Raw genomic sequence first — 16,982 nt, 5'->3', positions numbered from 1 at the left:
TTGATGACGTCATATCCGGCTTTTCGTGAAAGTTGAGGCGGCACTGTCACGCCCTCATTTTTTAACCAAATTGGTTGAAATTTTGGTCAAGTAATGTTCGACAAAGCCCGGACTTCGGTATTGCATTTCAGCTTGGTGGCTTAAAATTTAATTAATGACTTTGGTCATTAAAAATCTGAAAATTGTAAAAACATTTTTTATAAAACTATCCAAATTTACGTTCATCTTATTCTTCATCATTTGCTGATTCCAAAAACATATACATATGTTATATTTGGATTAAAAACAAGCTCTGAAAATTAAATATATAAAAATTATTATCAAATTTTTTTTCCAAATCAATTTAAAAACACTTTCATCTTATTCCTTGTCGGTTCCTGATTCCAAAAACATATAGATATGATATGTTTGGATTCAAAACACGCTCAGAAAGTTAAAACGAAGAGAGGTACAGAAAAGCGTGCTATCCTTCTCAGCGCAACTACTACCCCGCTCTTCTTGTCAATTTCAAGGCCTTCGCCATGAGCGGTAGACTGACGATGCTACGGTCTTGCTGAAACATTGCGTTGCGTTCAGTTTCATTCTGTGAGTTCGACAGCTACTTGACTAAATGTTGTATTTTCGCCTTACGCGACTTGTTTTTATTGTTATCTTCTTCCTGTGTAAACCATCATAGAAGTCATCACAGAACCGTTCAGGCCTATTAAGTTGGATAAAAGCATCCTTCTACTTACACAGAGACTCTAGGCCTAATTACTTCTTTGTAGAGATGCAATTGTTTGCTGAATGAATATTGCATTTGACACCAATGTGGATCTGTGAAATAACTTCAACAAAACATTCAAGATTGTACGGAAAAGAGCCAGACTGCTGATATAAAATCATTTGTCATTTTAAATGTGTATCCAATTGGATGAATGCTCTTACCCTATAAAAGCCTTAACAGATCTGTCGTTGTTTATATGATGGGTTACACATGAAGGAAGGTAGGTTTAAGTAAATCATAACATAAAAACTACGTGCTTCCTTTTTATTTGTCAATGCAGATTTGCTCTCAATAGTACGCTGCATTTTTACACAACCTTTGAGTTTCATGAAAAATCACCATAAACTCAAATATCAAGTTTTTATTGAGGCAAGTCTTCGATTTTTACTCTAGTTTTAATCAATCTTACCATTGTTCCCAACTTTCAGTCTGATCCAGGCAGGCACACCGTCCTCGGTTTCAAACTCTTCGTTGACAATGTAAGTGTTTCCTTCCACCCCTCGCATCTCAAACTGGATGTACTTTCGTATGAACACATCGTACTTGGTCCTGCCCAAGCCGAACTCTAAGCGACTGATGTTGGACAAATCGTCGGAAACGTTGTAGTAGACGACGAGGAATCTGAAAGTTTCATCAAAGAGGAATTCGTCCACAGAGTGAAAGAAAGGGTCGGTGGTGTCGACAATGAAAGGAACTGCGTGGCATAGTGTCGTCACGAGATCGCCTCCGTGATGGATGTCGCTCACCGCCTGCCAATAATAATTCAATAATTCAATGTTTCTGAAAATTCGATTTTAATTGCAACTTAAATGAGCAAACTTATCAACTAAATTTTAAACTTCCAAGCTGAAATGCAATCCCATATTCCGGACTTTGTCGAAGATTGCTTAACCAAACTGTCAATCAATTTGGTTGAAAAATGAGGTTGTGACAGTGCTGCCTCAACTTTTACAAAAAGCCGGATATGACATCATCAAAGACATCTATCCAAAAATGAAGTCTAGGGATATCATACCCAGGAACTCTGATGTGAAGTTTCATGAAGATCGGTATTGTAGTTTTCTCGGAATGACTTTATACACACACACACACACACATACATACATACATACACATACCACCACCCTCGTCTCGATTCCTCGTCTATGTTAAAACATTTAGTCAAAACTTGACTAAATGTAAAAACGACAACAATTCTTAACAAGCACACCTTGGCAACTTTAACATACGAGGAGAAAGTCCACATACTTATCTACCCACTACAGGTTGTTTTGTTTAGGTGGCTTGCGTGTTATTTTTGTTATGCCATTCCTACTGATGCAGGAAATTGATATATTTGTGGATTGGCTGTCACACATGTAAACCTAAACCAACAGACCTGCATGGTGACAAAGTATTCTCCATCCTGAAGGTGGAGGCCCTTGGACAGTCCAGTGTGTGGCCAGTCATCCTTGTTGTGCAAATTGCGGTGGGGGTCACTGAATCCTGAAATCTCCCTTCCACACACAGTAGTGCCCACTGCCCATGTGTAGCCATGAATACCGCACTCTTCGTCCTTGAACTCGTTCCAGTTTGCTGAAGGAAGAGAGAAATAAAACAATTGTCACTATAAATACTAGTAATACTGATACAAACTATGCCCATACAGTGACCTTTCGATAGACTGGCACTGACTCGTCCGACCCTATTTTTGCCCTCAAATATGCACGTCTGTGCACTCGGTCGAACACTCGGAAGTTGCTCCCTAATATTTAGATTTAAAACTCATGCATTCCTGAAGAAGGAGTACAATCATATGAATCTCTGGGGGCAGGCAACGTCGCTGCAGCGGACCTCGGACTTTGCCATGCAGACCGCAAACAAATATTAGCATGGCTGGAAACGAGGAGAAGAAGAAGAAGAAGAAGATAAGAAAGGCTTACACTAAATAATTACCTGCAGCATGATAGTTCTCAATCGTGTACAGCAGATGCTGTCCCTTTCTGTTGCCGGTAAACAACACCCGGCTGCCCTCGCTCGTGATAATTTTCCTAACGGCAAAAAAGGTAAGAATCTGGGTTTTCATAGGACTCAAAAAGACACAATGCAAAGATATCTATGCAATATGTGAAGTGAATGTGATAAAGAAGCAAAACTGGCTGAATCATTTCACCATACTTCATATAATCTTATTTCACAAAAAGTGTTAAAATGGCATGGTCTGAAGCAAACGTACCCCTCTTGAGGATATCATCATCATCATCATCATCATCATCATCATCATCATCATCATCATCATCATCATCATCATCATCATCATCATCATCATTCTCTCACAATTCATGATAATCAATGCTCATTGTCTAATTCATAGCTATTGTGTAAAAGTAACTTATAATATTTTAAGAGATAAAAAGAAAGAAAAACAAGTCGCGTGAAGGGATATAAAAACATTTAGTCAAGTAACAGATTAACACCAACAAATAGTCATCGCCGAGACTATATTTAAGATAGTCTCGTCTAACCACAGCCAAAGACCGAGACGTGCAAACGCAGTACTTAGGCCTACTTAACCTATTTTCTGTAATTCTGAGCACACTTTTGTTTTAGAGTAAACATGACTTATGTACATATTTTTGAATTCAGGAGAAATTAAGGAATACGATGCAATCATTTTTAAATATGTCAGTGAAAAGTTAATTTTAATAACAACTTTAATTAGGGCAATTCCAAAACAAATGCTCACCTAAGCCTGAAATTCAAAATGGAATTGACGGCTTTTTCACCGTACATATGCCACAAGAGATGTTTATAGTTACTCATACCATTCATCGCTTGCCTCTTATTAACTCCCCTTGCATGCCGCCATTTTGTTTTGATGTCATTTGGGATCGCGTCGCGTGAAGTCATTTTATGACAACTTTTAAGAATGTCATCGCATGTGCTAGTTTTTATAGTTAGTCAAGTTTTGACTAAATATTTTAACATCGAGGGGGAATCGAAACGAGGGTCGTGGTGTATGTGCGTGTGTCTGTCTGTCTGTGTGTGTGTGTAGAGCGATTCAGACTAAACTACTGGACCGATCTTTATGAAATTTGACATGAGAGTTCCTGGGTATGAAATCCCCGAACATTTTTTTTCATTTTTTTGATAAATGTCTTTGATGACGTCATATCCGGCTTTTCGTGAAAGTTGAGGCGGCACTGTCACGCCCTCATTTTTCAACCAAATTGGTTGAAATTTTGGTCAAGTAATCTTCGACGAAGCCCGGACTTCGGTATTGCATTTCAGCTTGGTGGCTTAAAAATTAATTAATGACTTTGGTCATTAAAAATCTGAAAATTGTAAAAAAAATTAAAAATTTATAAAACGATCCAAATTTACGTTCATCTTATTCTCCATCATTTGCTGATTCCAAAAACATATAAATATGTTATATTCGAATTAAAAACAAGCTCTGAAAATTAAATATATAAAAATTATTATCAAAATTAAATTGTCCAAATCAATTTAAAAACACTTTCATCTTATTCCTTGTCGGTTCCTGATTCCAAAAACATATAGATATGATATGTTTGGATTAAAAACACGCTCAGAAAGTTAAAACAAAGAGAGGTACAGAAAAGCGTGCTATCCTTCAAGAAAATGTCATTTACACAAGAAAAAGCTGTTTCAGCACTACTAACTCCATCGTTCGGTTCATCGCAACCTTTGGCTACATAAGCGATGAAGAAAATGAAATAGTCTTTTCCTTTAGGTTCGCGGAGAAAGATGTTAACAATGTTTGAGTTTGGTTATGTACAGATTTAGAATTAACGTGTTATTCCGCCCTGTACTTCTGGACTTACACCAACAAAAATAAAGTGGAATAGTGTGGTTCACATTTTGGATCTTGTCAAATGTACATACTCATTTGCGGTCCGACTAAACTACGCGCCAGCACGCGCTAGCACGCGCTAGCACGCGCCAGCACGCGCCAGCTTGAACCATAGCACTTATATACTTTATTTTTATATTTCTAGTTAGTTCATCGTCCATTCTCACATAATACAAAATTTCAAACTTCAATGATAAAAAATACGGAAGTTATGACGAGTTTAAGGAGAGCTAATGCACTACTCTCAAATCCGACGATTGTCGGACATGGAGCCACGGCCTTAGCTAGGATAGCTCTCCAATAACGCGTCTTAGCTATCGTAAATTTTATCACTGAAGTTTGAAATTTTGTATAATGTAAGAACTGACGATGGAATGACTAGAAACATACAGATAAATTATATAACAGCTATGAATCTCAGTAGCGTCCACTTAAATTTGGTAGCGCGCAGTTTTAGTCCGGATTTTGTCGGATTTGAGAGTAGCGCATTAGCTCGCCTAAAACCCGTCATAACTACTGAAATGTTCAACACTCAAGCTTGAAATTTTGTATTATGTAAGAATGGACAATTAACTATATAGACTATAAAAATAAATTATGTAAGTGTTATGGATCACCGGGTAGCGTCTACTTCAAAGTGGTAGCTTGCAGGCTGTTTAGTCAATGGCGGAAATCGTCGGATTTGAGAGTAGTGCATTAGCTCTCCTTAAACTCGTCATAACTTCCGTATTTTTCATCATTGAAGTTTGAAATTTTGTATTATGTGAGAATGGACGATGAACTAACTAGAAATATAAAAATAAAGTATATAAGTGCTATGGTTCAAGCTGGCGCGTGCTGGCGCCTAGTTTGAAGTAGACCGTCGCTACCCAGTGATCCATAACACTTACATAATTTATTTTTATAGTCTATATAGTTCATTGTCCATGCTTACATAATACAAAATTTCAAGCTTGAGTGTTGAACATTTCAGTAGTTATGACGTGTTTTAGTCGAGCTAATGCGCTACTCTCAAATCCGACAAAATCCGGCAGTGACTAAAACTGCGCACTACCAATTTTAAGTGGACGCTACTGAGATTCATAGCTGTTATATGATTTATCTGTATGTTTCTAGTCATTCCATCGTCAATTCTTACATTATACAAAATTTCACACTTCAGTGATTAAAAACAATGTCGGATACGGAGTCATTCGTTCGAACACAGTCAGTCGGATGCAGAGCCACTCATTCCTCTGTGTGTGTGTGTGATCCATAGCACTTACATACTTTATTTTTTATATTTTTTGTTAGATCATCGTCCATTCTCACATAATACAAAATGTCAATTTTCAATGATGAAAATTACGGAAGTTATGACAAAACTTCGACATTGACTGAATACAGACATTAATGCATACCAACTGCACAACCACTTTGAAGCAGGCACTGCCTTGACCTGTATCATTTATGTTACTTTATTCTTTAATTATACACAATTTCAGCTCCATAAATCAAAATGGTGATGGTTGTGTTGGATGATAGCAGAACTGCTAGGATAGTCTCAACTTCAAAGAACTTAGGACCAGCATTAGTTATACAACACGAAGCCGGTGGCGATCTGTCGGCAACTATTTTCAGTGAAGTATTTGAGCAGCAACAATGGAAAGATACGTCAGTCATGTATTTGCCATTATGTCAAAGAAAGGCGTTGTTGGTGTTTTTTTCGTCGGAAAGGGTTTGAAGTTTTTGAGCATAATTATTATTATTATTTTATTATTATTATTATTATTATTATTATTATTATTATTATTATTATTATTATTATTATTATTATTATTATTATTATTAATATTATTATCATTATCACTATTATTCTCATTACTAATGCACATTAAGTGCGCTCACCCCCCCGCCTCCTCCTCCCCCCCCAAAAAAAAACTTGAAAATCTTTGTTTTCTCCCTCTTGTCTCTGTACCTGTGTCCTTTTTATCTTTCACCATCTCTCACAAATAACACCAACCACACCCCACCCCCACCCCCCCCCCCACCCCCCCCCCACACACACACAAACACACACACATCTCCTCTCTCTCTTCTGGTCTAGTTACTGTGCCGACTGTGTGTATGTCTTCGGTGTTATCTTCGTGGGTTTCTTTGTACGTCTCGTTCTTAACCCTTCATCGAACGATGCACTGTATGTAAGTGCCGTCCTCACAAAGAGGATTTCTAACCTGCAACTCATCGAAATCGTATCCTAGTCACTCTTCTTTACATCTACACCAAGATAAAGGGAGGTAAAGCTAGCTAACAAACAAACAACTGTTCCTGCACTTTTTGATTGTTTTGTCATGCTATACAACTTATTTTAATTTATTAGTTTTAATCATTTTTTTAAATTAATTTTACTAGAACGGTAGCATATCAACAACATTCGGCTTAACTGAAAAGGCTTGTTCATCCTGTGAGGACGCAAGACTTCAAGTTTGTCCAAATAAATACATGCTGAAAAGTATGTTGTTTCTTTGCCCTGTGAAGTAATGAACATGTCCATTGTTCTGTGCTGCAAAGTGCAGAATGTCATTTAATTTTAACTTTGATATGCTTAACTCGGAACATGGCGATATGCTCATTTGCACCTCGTGTCCATGGGTGTATCGTCGGGGCTTCCATCCCCAACGGCGAGCGGGTCCCCAGGTGGTGGATAGGGGAACGGCCCCAGGGGGGTCAGCTGCGAATCAGAATAAGCAGCCAAACGGGTAGCGTTCACACACACACACACACACACACACACCGTGGCACACAGAGGAATGACTGGCTCCGCATCCGACTGACTGTTGGAACGAATGACTCCGTATCCGACATTGTCGGACATGGAGCCACGGCCTTAGGATAGCTCTCCTATAACGCGTCTTAGCACTTATATACTTGATTTTTATATTTCTAGTTAGTTCATCGTCAGTTCTTACATTATACAAAATTTCAAACTTCAGTGATAAAATTTACGATAGCTAAGACGCGTTATAGGAGAGCTATCCAAAGGCCGTGGCTCCATGTCCGACAATCGTCGGATTTGAGAGTAGTGCATTAGCTCTCCTTAAACTCGTCATAACTTCCGTATTTTTTATCATTGAAGTTTGAAATTTTGTATTATGTGAGAATGGACGATGAACTAACTAGAAATATAAAAATAAAGTATATAAGTGCTATGGTTCAAGCTGGCGCGTGCTAGCGCGGGCTAGCGCGTGCTAGCGCGTGCTGGCGCGTAGTTTAGGCGGACCCCTCATTTGTTTGACGTGAGTGTATAACGGTAGTTATATATAAAATTGCCAGGAGGGAAGACAGCGGAGAACGTCAAAATAATGACAGCTCGAAACAAAACCGTGTGAATGACGTTTTCTAGCCAGAATCAGGAGCCATTTATCTTTCTGAGGGTTTGTACTTGATTTCCCACCACGTTTAAATGCAATATTTTTTCGAAAAATCAAGGTCGATGTTTGAATTGTACAAGAAAAAAAGGTGACCTTGACCGGTGATCTTGAGTAGTGACCTTGACCCGGAATGCTTTAAATATGTTTGCCAGAGGTGTATATGTGTATCAATACATGTACAAAGTGTGCAATTGAAATAACTATTTCACAAGTTATTTAGATAGGCAATGGTGTCGGAGGACCAACGGGCGGACCAACGGACAGACGGAGAGAGGGACAAAGAGCCATTTAGTGGTCCTACAATGGCTGAGAAGATCAATAATCAGTTTAAAATTGGCCGAAAAAGTATTACTATTGAACATTGAATTCACACGTGCCAAGTCAGTGACGTCAGTGATGCTACATATCAACCGCTAGTCAGAAGGATACATTTGATATTTGCAATTTCTTTCATATTTCAGAAGGTATGATATGTCTTAACTATGATCTAACAAAATCACATGATTTAGTTGGCTAATCTCATAGAATCTTAGAATTTTGCTTAGTGAGTGAAATGCAGGTGAGCATTTTTGCCACGTCAGTGACATTTTTTCAAACTCAAATTAAATACCCTTAGCTTTTTTTAACCTCAACATTTTTAACCTTGGGTAGGAAGGTTGTCATGTTTGGGGAAATCTCTGCACACATTTGAGTTAATAAAAGCATCATGCTTACTATTTTTATGGCGAATAATGTCTGATTATTTGTGCGAATGCCACGTCAGTGACGCTGGAATTGACCATTAGCAAACTAATTAACTTGTTTTTAAGCATCCAAGCCGAAATACAATACCAAAGTCCGCGCTTCGTTGAAGATTACTTGACAAATTTCAACTAACTTGGTTGAAAAATGAGGGCGTGACAGTGCTGCCTCAACTTTCACAAAAAGCCGGATATGACGTCATCTAAGACATTTATCGAACAAAAGAAAATATATCTGGGGATACCATACCCAGGAACTCTCATTTGAAATTTCATGAAGATCAGTTCAGTAGTTTTCTCTGAATCACTCCTCACACACACACACATACACACACACACACACACACACACACACACACACACACACCACCACCACCACCCTCGTCTCGATTCCCCGTCTATGTTAAAACATCATTTAGTCAAAACTTGACTAAATGTAAAAAGAACAAGAAACAGAATGCAAATGGCGTAACGCTACATATACTGTTTTTGTTTTACCTGTGCTTTAAGCTGGAGTGGGCAACGTTGGTACACCTCTGAATGACAGAGGCACTGCATCCTCCACCAGAGATCTCGTCTGATATCACCTTGCCTGCGTGGCTTGGCTCCGGTGGCGTCATGTCGATCATGGTCCCTTCTGACGTCAGCGTGGCACGATATCCCATCACGTTCTCGACGTCAGCGTTGACGTAATACCTCGTTCCGTGACGTAAAGGTAAATAGTTGTATGACAGGTCTGCTGCCAGGCTCTTTCCGAATCGTTCGTAAGTTTTGAAATGGCCGTCCGGTTTTCTGTCGGCATTGGTTCCTTCCAGAGTTGAGTGCAGTTCGCATTTGCGAATGTATTCGTTGTGGGAAAAAGAGAGGCAACGTCTCGATCCCAAGCATTCTGACGCGCACGATTCGATGTCGTCTGCTTCAGGGTTTTCCAGAGGGATGCTGGTGAGGCGACCTGGTCTTGGTGAACTGAAATACCTGGAAAATAACAAAAGTAAATATAACGAGTACGTTGTTTTCTTTTGATGACATGACGAAGCCGATGTCATACCGTTGTCTTAACTAAAGTAGTCTTTTACTTAGAAAAAACTGTCTTGAAACTTCTTTTAAACAAGACAGTACTAATCTATTTCTTCAAACGTTATCAAAGAAAGATTGGCCAAAAAAAATCCAAAAAAAATGCCATTCTACATTTCTAAATGGGAAAAAATGTACTCTTCCCTTCTTTTTCAACTCGCATCACCATGATTATAGAACCATTACCTCAGACTGCCTCTTGCTTTGAACTGAGGTGAAGTTCTCTGCACAGACAGCGGCCTCCAATCCACCACCTCATGTCCAAAGGAACTGGGGCTGTAGCCAAGGGCGTGGTAAAGTCTCCCTTCCTTAAAGTCAGAATCATCGTGGAGAATCACTCGGGCGCTTAGCTCACTGGGGTGGCTACTGCACCTGATAACGACCAAATACAACACTTGAATTGAGTCTAAAACTCGGTAGTAAAATTAGTTCATAGAATGTTGTTTTATCTGAATAAATATTGTGTATTTTTGCGTTACATAATATTTTCTTCAAATGAGATTTTGTTTCACACAAATAAGTGATTAGTGCATCATTACGCAATTTAGACGTTGTCTTTTTGCTTATAAAAAATGTGCCTACTTTTCGAAGACACATTAACCATTAACAACACACTTGACAAAAATCAGTCAGAAAAAAACACCTGGATTTCTTTACACATGGAATGCTATACACATGTTAATGATTGAACGCGATCGCAAATTTAACAGTTATAGCCACGGATCCATGCGTATTTAGGAGTGGATGACTTTACTAAGGTTACGTTTGAGTACAGAAAGCTAATGCGCCACTTTTTGGATTTTTGCCTGTACAACTGGAAGCACTTCAATGCATTTCTGTCCAGTCTTTGACAGTCCTGTTCCTATTAAAGTTGCCAACCACAATTCATGATGGAGATGTAACAAAAGCAAATGACTCACCTTTCGACAAAATCCAAAAATATATTTGCCCCTCTAGCTCCAAAAACGTATTGTTCCATTAAAGGATGATTTCAAACTTATTGATCCAAACTTGACCCGATTGTGACCTGTATCTATCCATAGTATCTATTGATATAAACTCCAACCTAACACTGCTCATTACTAAGACTCCTCCGATTGCTCAGGTGAGTCAAAAAGCATGCCAATATCGTAATATACTTACTTGTAGGCAGCGTCAACTCTTCCGTCAGGAAAAGTGCAGTCAAGGGCAGAAATGGAACAGGTGGAGGTGACGGTCAAATTCTGGGTGTTTATACCCTTGACCACAAAGTAAAGGGGTACCCCGCAAGGCAGATCTGAGGCAGGTGACAGCAGAGAAGAGCCACGCATTTTTGTCCAGTCCTTGACGTTCGTTCCTCCAGAAAAATCCCCGACCGCATAACTTACTTGCACATCGCTGTCGTCGTCTTCAACAGAGAACTGAAAAACAAAAGGAAAATGGGTCAGCAAAATAATAGATCCAATACTCATAAATGGTTGAAGTCACATGTTTTTGCATTTGCTTTGCAGTTTGCTTTGTAGTTTGCTTCTTCTTCTTCTTCTTCTACTTACTATTATTGTTTATCAATCATTTTATATCTTTAGCGGATAAATTGAAGGCTTCTGTGGCAGAAACATATTCTCCGGATACAGATAACTGTTTTGAAAAATTGGACGAATACTGTCAGCGGAACAGAATAAACAATGAAGCGTTTATCATTCCTCCGATTGCAGTTCATGAGGTCGGAACATTTATTGAAAACCTGGAGAATAAAAAGTCCATGGGTCCTGATAAAATACCCGTGAAGTTATTGAAGCTTTCTCTACCATATATTGTGGATTCGCTCACGTTCGTATATAACCTTATAGAACTTTTTTCCGTCTAAATCGAAAAGCGCCAAAGTCATACCCCTTCCCAAATGTAAAGATCTCTCAGACCCAAGTAATTTTAGACCCATTTCTTTGCTGCCTGTTTTGTCAAAACCATTAGAACGGCATGTGCACAAGCATCTTCTTGCTTACATGGAAGAACAAAATTTGTTCCATCAGTTTCAATCCGGTTTTCGGTCCAAGCATTCTTGCCACACAGCTCTTACGTCTCTCTGTGAAGCTTGGCTGTCAGCAATGAACAAGTCTGAAGTTACAGGAGCATTGTTTTTGGATTTTAAGAAAGCATTTGACTTAGTCGATCATTCCATATTGTTGAAAAAATTACACTATTATTTGAGAAACGATTCGGTCTGTGACTTCTTTAAATCGTATCTTGCTGACCGGACACAATATGTCACTCTACAATGCCAGAATTCGTCTACTGCACTAGTAAAACATGGCGTCCCTCAAGGGTCTGTATTAGGACCTATTCTCTTTTGTATTTACGTTAATGATTTGCCTTTACATGTATCGGATGATAAAGTCAAATGCGAGTTTTTTGCAGACGATTTGTCTATTCATACCAGTAACACCTCGTTGGAATCAGTAAATTCTTCCCTGAAGAACACTTTGGACGAAGTTGCGAAATGGTGCACATCAAATGCCATGATACTGCACCCAGAAAAAACTAAAAGCATTGTTATTACCACAAGACAAAAGCATCAGATAAGTCCTCTTAAATTACAACTGTCCTTAGGTACAACTCAAATACAGCAAGTTAAAGAACATCGCATACTTGGTGTAACTGTCGATGAAGAAATGAAATGGCAAACACACATAAGCAACCTCTGCAAAGTGTTATCAAGGAATTTGTATTTGTTGTCAAAACTCAAACATTATGCCAAATCTGAAACATTAAAAATGTTCGTTCATGCTCATATAATGCCTCATATTAATTTTGCTTCGACATTGTGGGATGGCTGCAGTGATGTTCACTTATTGAAACTCAATTCTTTGTACCGTCGTGCTGCAAACCTTATCCTGCATAAATCGCACATGTCTACAGAAATGAAGTTAAACAGCCTTAATTTCCTTCCCCTAAAAACCCACCTTGCATACAGTAAGGCTGTCTTTATGTATAAATTTTTTCATGGTGATGTGCCCAGTTATGTGCAATCCTATTTTACACATGTTACGAAGAGGTATGGGTCTCAAAATTTACTTCCTCCAATTCCTCGTATAGATCTTTATAAATCCAGCTTAGCTTTTTCAGGATCATCTCTGTGGAATTCTTTGCCAATAGAAATCAAACGATCCGCATCCTTAAAGGCCTTTAAAAGGCAGTTGCACACACATTTGATCACATGTGTACTCGAATAATGTATGCAATGCTCTTAAGTGTTGTTGTTTTTTAAATATTGTATATGTAGTTAATCTGAATGTGTAATCCCTCGTCCCCGTCCCCCTTCTTCTTGACACTTTAGCTGCCTGTTCGGCAATACATTGCTGTACTTTTTTAAGAAATTTTAAAAAACATTTACGTTTGTTTGTGTCTGGTTTTGTTTTAAATATGACTTTGTGAGTCCAATATTTTTTATATTTAGTCAGTTTATACTCGACCATTATTTTAATGTTTTATTAGTTTAATACTTTGATGAGGTATGTGCGCAGTCTTTTCTTTTGTTTAAAATTATTCTCTGTATATGTTCCAAGGACAGGTTGGAAGATTAGGCTAAGCCTAAAACCTTTATCCTTATGTAATAAAGTTCTGAGTTCTGAGTTCTCTCTCTCTCTCTCTCTCTCTCTCTCTCTCTCTCTCTCTCTCTCAAAACCTACCTCCAGCTTAAAGGCAGTGTCTTTTGGATGTCTTCCTTTCACCTGGTGTACAAAACACCCTCCACCTCCTCCACCCCTCAAAGCACGTGTTTGGCGCTTTTCTTTGCTGCCACTATTTGAGAGAAACAGATGCAAACGTTTAGAACAGAACTTTCCTTACAAAATCCAACGGACCTAAATTTTCTTTGGAGTGTATTCAAAGTAAATTCTACATATTGCATGTTCAAAAACACTTAATTACTCTTGCGATGTATGCTCAGTTGCTACTTGCTCACTGTGCGATACTCAACTGAACTCTTGTTTATGTTTGACCTTTTATGACGGTGCCGCATAACCATATCGACTGGAGGGCCGTTAATAAAAAGCATTTACCTTTTATGGCAGAAATACTCCTCTTGAAAGGTTCGACTAATGACCTTTGAATGATGCTAAAATAGCAAACAGTATAGTGGTTAATAAGAAAACATGGACTTCCACCTTCATTTATATTTCATTCTGAACTCTTAAGCAATGCTCTTGCCTCATTACCCAACGTTAAAGCTTTCCAAAAAAAATCTGCATGGAGTAAATATACATCTAAACAAATACTTTGTGCATGGTGCCTGTTTTAATTCCTCTTTAATTCAACATAAAAATGTGTGTTCATTTAAGCAAAACATGCAAATAAGCCCCTATTAATTTCTTCATTTGCTGGTGATTTATAACGTATCGTTATCTAGTGAGTGACAAACAAACCATTGCTCTGCTACTTTGTGGCAGTAAGGAAATCTTGGTGGACCTAGGTCTTCCTTCTTGTTGACTTTTTTCCAGATAGTCTCTGAGATTGTCGGGGCTTGCCATTCCCAAAGAACTTCATCAATCTCCCATTTCGCGATAGACTCTTTCACATGGGCTGACAAAATGACCTTTAGGGGCACAAGTTCAACCTTGAATTCTTTCCTGGAAACCATTAAAAAAAAAAGCATGATCGCGAAATGACGAGGACGCGGGCTTAATGTTAACAGATTAATATTCGTGCAAGAAAATCCATTGCGCAAACATTATGTGTAATTGAGTAATGTCTACATGTCATCAAACCCTTGCAGTATTCAAAGTGTCATAGATCAAGCGTCAAATCATGATTTGTTTTATTTTTGACCCGCACCTGACCCAACTGTGTCTTTGCGATTTAACTAGTGTAAACCTGACTTAGATCATGTCTGAGGTCATCAAACAAAAAGAGTTTGTGTAGCTTCAAAACCCCACATTCGAAAATGTTCTAAAAGTTATAAAACAATTCCATGATATGGCCTGAACTCGGCTTCACCCTTATAAGGGGAGAGCATTGGATAATGTCTGGAAGTCATCGAACCATAACCGTGCGTGGAGTTTCAAAGCTGCAGCTTCAAACATGTTCAAAAAATTGATGATGTTTTATTTTTGATCCAAACTCCTCTCCGCCATGTATGCTTTTACCTAAGAGACCGACTGTATATTGTGCTGTTGTACTTGTCAGACTTGATTGTACCAAGTCCTTCACATGTTGTAATGCGCTTAGAGCCAAATATTTTTGTTTTTTGTAAGGGATAGGCGCAATATAAATACACTTTATTATTATCTTACAATTTGGTGAGAATCAACCAGGCTTGCGTTCTGTTTGGAGGTAATGAAACCCTGGAAGTGTGTATACTCCCACAGCTCTTAGTTCAAAAGCATTGCATAAATTAATAATGTTCCCAATTCCCCAAGAATGAGAAACGTTTACACTAGTTTTCACAGAAACAAACAATGAACATGGAATAACACAGGAAGTATTGAATTCAAAACCCGTAGGTAGTCCCTTGACCATCAAACAAGTGTCTTTAGTGTAGTTACTTTAATAGTATCATATTTACTGCCACAACTCGCCCTGAGGATTCCTGACATTTGCAGAGCGATCCATGGAACATAGACTCTATTTTAAACAAGACAGATTGGCAGTGGGAAGGGCAAAGGAAGTTAGATGTAATACAGGAGGTTCCAGATTCCTTACATTGTAGGAAAGGGTTGTTCAAAAGAAGTTATATGCATTTGTTAAGTCTAATTAAAAAATGTTATCATTGCCTTAAAAGGTGTGCAAGCAAAAATATAATTACGTTGTGACAACTGGCTGCTGTGAGTAGTTCGTCGACAGTAGAAGAGGAAAGCTGGTTTCCATGACATATCCTTTGATTTGAAGCTTGACCGAAAATGTTACTATTTGAAGCTTCAACCAGGCTAAAACCAAACCGGAAACAAATGGTTTCAGCGTTGTCTAAAACAAAAAAGCAACAACAACACAATTATGTTATTTTTAACACTGTATTTTTTTCACAGTAGGGCGTTTACAAATCAAACCGAAAAAAAAGGCTGTGTGACGAAGAACCCATACACCTACAGAGAGAACTACCATTCAAAACAACCATTTTTAGTCATCGTACAACATGAATGAAAAACGTTCATACTATTTAACGCTTTGACGATTGATTAAACTGTAAACTTAGATGAACTCAATGCATTGTCAAAATAAACAGAGATCACCTATTTAGAATACTTTTGGTTCAAGTTCCCCCTCAAATTAAAGTATAACACATTGAACAAAATGAATCTCAATCTCTCTCTCTCTCTCTCTCTCTCTCTCTCTCTCTCTTCTCTCTCTCTCTCTTTCTCTCTCTCTCTCTCTTTCTCTCTCTCTCTCTCTCTCTCTCTCTCTCTCTCTCTCTCTCTCTCTCTCTCTCTCTCTCTCTCTCTCTCTCTCAAACATATTCTATAAACTATTCGACACCCAGATCCAGCCCATGCTCAATTATGCGGCAGAAGTCTGGGGCCTTGATGCAGACCATTCACCTATTGAAAAGGTGCATCTGTTTGCCCTTTAGAGGTTTCTGAACACAAGCATGAAAACACCAAACACACTTGTGTATGGAGAAACTGGCAGACACCCGTTATTTGTCAACACGTTTGTTAAGTCCATACGATTTTGGTTGCGCATCCTGAAAATGCCTAGTCATCGATTGCCACAGAAAGCTTATAAAATGCTGCTTTATTTACACGAACAAAATAAAAGAACATGGGCGTCATCAGTTTGCTATGTGCTATACAAATACGGCTTTGACCAAGTCTGGATTCAACAATTAAGGCGTTGGAAATGAAAATGCGTTCATAACGGAATTCAAGAACAGACTAGTCACATTATACAATGCAAGAGTGGATAGAAACCGTACAAACTTAAGAACGATTCCTTTTCTATAGCACTTTCAAGTCAGCCTTATCTATGTCTTCATACTTAAATGACCTGAAGCATGTCAAAGCAAGAAACTGTCTGATTAGGTTAAGACTTGGTGTCTCGCCACTCAAAGTGCATCGATTACGACACATTCGGTCGCCAACAGCTGTAGATTACTTGTGTCCATTCTGCGCAAATGAGACCGAAGATGAAATTCATTTTGTTTTGAAATGTCCAAAATATGCTGG

At 38.4% G+C, this 16,982-nt stretch overlaps 1 protein-coding gene across 1 annotated transcript in view; it reads right to left on the bottom strand.

Annotated features, from left to right (window-relative positions):
• LOC138979052 (uncharacterized) overlaps positions 1–16,982 on the bottom strand; it is a 93,753-nt gene that overhangs the window by 27,959 nt on the left and 48,812 nt on the right. The window contains exons 26-34 of the mRNA XM_070351862.1: positions 16,356–16,393; positions 14,247–14,450; positions 13,512–13,623; positions 10,990–11,246; positions 10,033–10,218; positions 9,271–9,747; positions 2,702–2,796; positions 2,145–2,341; positions 1,176–1,515 (exon numbers count right to left, since the gene is read on the bottom strand). Coding sequence (XP_070207963.1) covers positions 1,176–1,515; positions 2,145–2,341; positions 2,702–2,796; positions 9,271–9,747; positions 10,033–10,218; positions 10,990–11,246; positions 13,512–13,623; positions 14,247–14,450; positions 16,356–16,393 — 1,906 coding nt within the window. The remainder of the gene's footprint in view (positions 1–1,175; positions 1,516–2,144; positions 2,342–2,701; positions 2,797–9,270; positions 9,748–10,032; positions 10,219–10,989; positions 11,247–13,511; positions 13,624–14,246; positions 14,451–16,355; positions 16,394–16,982) is intronic.

This window comes from Littorina saxatilis, linkage group LG10, assembly GCF_037325665.1.
Source record: "Littorina saxatilis isolate snail1 linkage group LG10, US_GU_Lsax_2.0, whole genome shotgun sequence".
NCBI lineage: Eukaryota > Metazoa > Mollusca > Gastropoda > Littorinimorpha > Littorinidae > Littorina > Littorina saxatilis.
This window is presented reverse-complemented; position numbering and strand designations above follow the sequence as displayed.